General features: G+C 63.8%; 1 protein-coding gene across 1 annotated transcript; it reads right to left on the bottom strand.

Annotated features, from left to right (window-relative positions):
• Positions 1 to 2,164: 2,164 nt before the first annotated feature.
• On the bottom strand, positions 2,165 to 3,831 carry CUNH4orf48 (chromosome unknown C4orf48 homolog). Its single transcript, XM_007953510.2, has 3 exons — positions 3,702 to 3,831; positions 3,354 to 3,442; positions 2,165 to 2,230 (listed from the first exon to the last, which is right to left on the bottom strand). Exons 1-3 carry the CDS (start codon positions 3,829 to 3,831, stop codon positions 2,165 to 2,167), a joined length of 285 nt encoding a protein of 94 aa, XP_007951701.1.
• Between the last annotated feature and the right edge of the window lie 1,471 nt (positions 3,832 to 5,302).

Below are 5,302 nucleotides of genomic sequence, written 5' to 3'. Positions count from 1 at the left end.
GGATTCGTCATTCATTGGAGTCAACAGCCAGTATATTGCCTGCCAACCTTGAGCTCCTCAGCCCCTGCAGCTGTGAGAGTCGGGAAAAGCCTCCAGCTTGATGTTTGATCCAAGAACTTGGGACTTGCCAGCTTCTATGTGTGTGAGCCATTTTCCTAAGATATTTTTTTCTCTCTCTCTCTCTCTATCTATATATATCAGCTTTACTGGTTTTGCTTCTCTAAAGAACCCAGCCTAACACACCCACCCAACCTTTTGATGAAAGCTTCAAGCCACAGCTAGAAAGACCATATAAAAGTGATCCTCACACTGCAGGGCTAAGTGGGCACCTGCCTCACCACCCCACCCTCCGCTGAACCACAGACCAGAGGAGCCAGGTCCCTGCCAGTACACTGGCTCCTGCCTAGGCTTGGGTGCGTTCACAGAGCCTGCCAGGGACCTTCCCCACCCCAGCCACCTGTCTTCCCCTGCCAGCTTCATTCTCCATGGTCACCATCGCTGCCTCGCGCACCTAACAGGCAGGTCTTCCTGCCACCACACAGCTGCCTGCTGAGGGGACCCTGGTCTGTTGACTGTGTCCCAGCACCTAGAGCAGGGCCTGGGCAACTGTGTGTCAGGTCCTCCCAGGGGCTTCCAGATACAAAAGCACTAACTAGACAAGTGAATGGTTGGGAGGCCAGTGCAGAGGGCAGGGAGGGAAGGGAAGGGAAGATGTGCCTGGAATTCACGGAACACAGATGGAGAGATACACACATGTACACACACACACACACACACACACACAGCCAAAACCAGACCTGCTGCCGTCAACTCTGGCTCCCAGCGCCCCCTAGAGGGCAGAGTAGAACTCCCCCAGAGGGTTTCCAAGGCTGAGTCTTTATGGAAGCAGAGTGCCTCATCTTTCTCCCACACAGCAGCCGATAGGTTTGAACTGCTGACCTTTCAGTTCACAGTCGAGTGTTCAACCACTGTGCCACCAGGGCTCCTTTTCGCACACATAGCCATACACCCCTCAAAGAGATGGACTGCAGTGGGCTCAAACACAGCAATGACCTAGGACGGCAGCGTTTCATTCTGCGGTACGTGGGGTCACCGTGACTCAGAGCTGACTCCCTGGCACCTAACATCGGCACGCATACACCTGTACTGGTTACAAAGTGACCCACAGGGGCAACGCAGTGACGCAGGGATCGGGGAGGTGGGGGCGTGTGAGCCGAGAGCCCGCCGTCGTTTCCGGCAGTGGGCCGGCGGCAGCGGGTTCTAGAAGCTGAGACTGCTGCGCCTCACAGCGCAGCACTGCGGTGACGGTGACGCAGGGAGCCGACTCGGGAGGGAAAAGCGGTGCCGCCAGGAACAAGCAGGGCTCACTTCCGCTCTTCCATCCGGCCACACTCCTGGCTCCTTCCGGACGCGTGCAGGAAAAGGCCCTCCCCTTTAACAGGCGCTCAAGAAACGAACGGAAGGGAGCGAAGTGTGGCTGGCTTCACTTGCTGGTCCCCCCGCCTGGCCAGCTGGGCTGTGTGTGCAGTGCATATGCCTATGGGTGATTGTGAACCTGTGCTCAGGGGTGTGAACGACCGTGGTCAGCACCAGAGCCCCAAGCCTGGGGCGGGAGTTCGAGGCTGCAGGCGGATACCGCAGAGCAGCTCCTGAGGCTGTGGGGAGGCAGCCGCACCCCACCAGAGGGACAGTCACCCACTGCCCACCCCGCCGGGGGCTACCAGGGTCTGTTCCGGGCAAGCTCAGATCCTCCTTACCACAGCAGCCCCCAGCTCTGCCAGTGCTCCCCAGTCGGCCCCCAGGAAGCCCCCCACTCCTCCCCACCCCCTCCCTTGCAGACAAGCCTGAGAGGGCCTGGCCCTTTATTACTCCTGCCTCCAAACAAAGGCAGGCAGGCCGGGGAACAGCCAGGCATCATGGGGGTCAGGCCTGCCAAGGCCGCGGCCACACCTGTGGGTACCCGCCCACACAGGTGGGCAGGTGTGTGTCTGCCAGGTGCTGGCACGGAACAGGTGTCAAGGAGGCCCCGTGCACACGGAGCAGCTGGGCAAACCAGGGACCAAAGCGTTGACGCAGGCAGGCTCAGGTACCAGAGGAGGGAGACAGGACACAGAGGTGGCATAGGGGTGTTTATTGAAAAAGGACAGTGCCCGGCTGGAGGTCCTCAGCGCCCGGCAGGCCAGCAGGCACACAGGGCCCGGCGCTCCGCCTGCAGCAACAAGGTCTCCGTCTGCAAAGCACCAACAGGCCACTGAGGGGCCGTACAGTGCCCCGAGGACACCCCACCCACGGCAGCCCTGTCCCCACCTGCTCTGGGGCAGCTGACCTCAGGGCCTGGACCTGACGTGGTCACCCCCTACTCTGACCCCACTCCCTGTGCTCTGTCCCTCTCTCCCGTCCGCCCCCCCGGGTCCCCGCGGCTGCTCCTGCTGCACCCTGTCCTGCCCTACGCCCTCACACACGCTGTTCCCTGTGCCTGGACGCTGTTCCCTGCCTTCCCCTCCACCTGGCCCCTCTCAGCTGGCTCCTCCTCCCCGAGCTCCCCGACACCCCAGGGCTCCTCCTCTTGGGTACACCTGGGCCCCAAAAAACACCATTAAAGGGCGCAGGGCTGTGGGAAGCAGGATAAGCCAGGGTCCCCCCTTCTACTTCTGTGAGTTCTTCCCCTTTTCCAGGAAGAGCAGAGACCCCTGACATAAGTGAGAACCCCTTTGGCCAAGTGGCATCCACACTTGGAGGGAGAATGTAGCTCCTGTCCCCTAAATCCTGAGGCCGGAAGCTGTGCCCACTTCACGGCCTCCCCCCCACCCCCAGTCAGAGTTAGAGACCGGAGTCTTCCTCTGAACCCCACCCACCCTGATCTTCCGCTGGGGGCCTGAGACAGAGTCACTACCCCACCGCAATCCCTGACAGTGCTGCCACACCCTCTTCTGTCCCGGACTCTAAGACCCCCGAGAACAAGAGCCCTGGTTCTGGCACTCCATTTCACCCCTGCTCACTGGGCCTCACTGTCACCTCAGAAACTAGCTCGGAGCTGAGGCAGCCACAGATCTGGGGCCAGTGGCCTTGGGGAGGGCCCGGGCAGCTGACTGAGGCTGTCTTCGCTTCCCCACGGGGCCTAAGTGCAGAGCCTGCTGGCCAGTTGGGGGGGTGTTCATGGGTAACCAGCACCCAGAACCCCAAGGACAAGTACAGCCAGATGCCGCCAGGCGGGTGGAAGCCAGACGGTGGTGGAGGGCCCAGCAGTGGTGGTCTTCCACTTCCCAGCCTGCGTCCGCCTCCTCTCCCCATTCTAGTCCCTCAGCACCCCCTCCCCACCCAGTGATGCCAGGAAACGCCTCCCGGGCGCTCACCCGCGCGTCCAGGCTGTAGGCCGTCTTCCGCAGGTCCTGCAGGGCGCGTTGCATGAACTCGAAGGCGTGGCAGTCGACGCACGGACGACCTGCGGGGGGCGCACGGGTCAGGAGGCAGCCGGTCCCCGACCCTGCCCGGCCCCCACCACTCAGCCCCGCGGCGTCCTAGGCCCGGGACTGGGACTGGGCGGGCGGGGCTGAGGACCGGGGAACAAAGGCGAGTCCAGGCGTGGCCCTGCCGCACCCCTCCGCGCCCCGCGCAGTAGGCCCTCAGCTCAGGCGCACGGGCTCCGGTGCCGGGATAAGATCTGGCGGGGCTGCGGGGCTGGGGGGCGCGCGGGAACCTACTCTGGGCGGGGACGGCGCTCCCGGCGGCGGGCTCCGCGCGGGCCTGGGCGCCCAGCAGCGCGGCACCGAGCAGCAGCAGCAGCGGGAACAGCGGCCACATCAGCGACCTGCACGGGGACGAGGGGGCCATGGCCGAGCGGAGGGAGCCCGGGGCCGCCTGCGGCGAGCGGAGGGGTCAGCGACGCCGGCCCGCCCCGGAGCCCCGGACCTCATTCCGCTTTGCCCGAGCCCCGGGAACCCCCAACCCGCCCCCCCGGGCCCCTCGAGCCCCCACGTCGGCCGCCCCCACGCCCTTACCGCGGTTCAGGAACCCCGCCACTAGCAGCTCCAGCGACTGGAGAAGACGTGCTACGTCTGGCGCGCACCGCGCATGCGCCCCGGCACGACCCCGCCCGGGTCCCCAAGCCGATGTCGTCATGGAGACCCGGGATTGCACCAACTGCTTGCTGAAGGGGCTCGAGGTGATGCCAGGCCTCGGGTGGACGAGTCCTGGCCGAGGCTGCCCCGGGAGCCGGAGAACCAGGGACAGAGACCTATCTACGGAACACAGAGCCCACGACAGAGCGCTGAAACTGCGCCCCTATCCAAACATGTGGCACCTGTCTCTCGGATAACTTTGCCTTAATATCGGCTCAAAAATACAAGTCAAGCTCCTTCACGTTTTCCTTCGCACGTGATGGCACTACATGAAAACGACAAGGCACTGTCCTTGCTTTCTCTGATAGCAAGCGGTCTCTGATGGGTTCCACGCCCCTGTCTCCGGGTTCTTCTCTTTGTACACCCCGCAGAGCAGCCAGCCGCTCCCGGACGGCGGCCGTGCGGGCGCCCGAGGTCTGGGAGTCTCAGGCCCAAACCCCTTCCCCAGAGCGGCACCCCTTGCACACGGCCTGCGCCTGGGGCCACCAAGCGCGCGCTCACACTCGGCCAACGGTCCCACCGCCGGGCCCAGCCGGTCGGCGTGCGCAGCCGCGGGAAGAGCAGCGCTTTTCGGATAGAGGCGTAGCGGGTGGAGCCGAGTGCAGAGACGAGGCGAACGCCAGGCGGCCTGTGGGGCCCCCTAAAGGGCCGGGAAGGAAGCATGGCTGGAGCCTCTCAAGGCGGGGGCGAGTGCGACGCGAAACGCAGCCGGGCCGGACTCCTTGGGGCTTCCGTACCTCCTCGGGTCTCTGGAGATAAACACGCTAAAATGAATGCCTCACGAAGAGCCAGGATGTCAAGAAACAAGGTTCTTGTCAGCCCAACGATGCCGAGACAAGGCTGCGCGCCGATGAGCGCTTGCGCTGAACAGATCACACAGCCTGCCTTGACCCCCGGATGCTCTCCAGCTGGCGACCGAAACTGCTGATGGTTCAAAACAGCTGCTCAGAGGGGCCCCCTTCAAGAGGCGCCCAAGGCACTGACTCCATTAATACGCACGTGACCCTGGAAGCTGCCTGGAGGAGGTGGCGAGCGGGCAGGCGGACCCTATCTAGTGCACCACCACCGGCAGGAGTGAAGCCGAGGACGCTGAAACTATGGTGGGCGGCTGGAGTGTGAGGGTCCCGGGGCTCCGGAACCCCAAGGGCTGTCCTGAGTGAAGTACTGATGCACCACGGAGGGCG

The sequence above is a fragment of the Orycteropus afer genome, unplaced genomic scaffold (genome assembly GCF_000298275.1).
Source record: "Orycteropus afer afer isolate SDZICR_OR568_19922 unplaced genomic scaffold, OryAfe1.0 scaffold00398, whole genome shotgun sequence".
NCBI lineage: Eukaryota > Metazoa > Chordata > Mammalia > Tubulidentata > Orycteropodidae > Orycteropus > Orycteropus afer.
The sequence above is the reverse complement of the archived record's forward strand: the minus strand, read 5'-3'. Positions and strand labels throughout refer to the sequence as shown.

Bases quoted from the DNA above. Each gene is read 5' to 3' on its own strand.
- CUNH4orf48 (XM_007953510.2), bottom strand. From the start codon at position 3,831: ATGGCCCCCTCGTCCCCGTGCAGGTCGCTGATGTGGCCGCTGTTCCCG. The intron at 3,443-3,701 runs GTAGGTTCCCGC...CGCCCCCCGCAG, and splicing joins GAGCGCCGTCCCCGCCCAGA to GTCGTCCGTGCGTCGACTGC. The intron at 2,231-3,353 runs GTGAGCGCCCGG...GGTGCTTTGCAG, and splicing joins CCTACAGCCTGGACGCGCGG to ACGGAGACCTTGTTGCTGCA.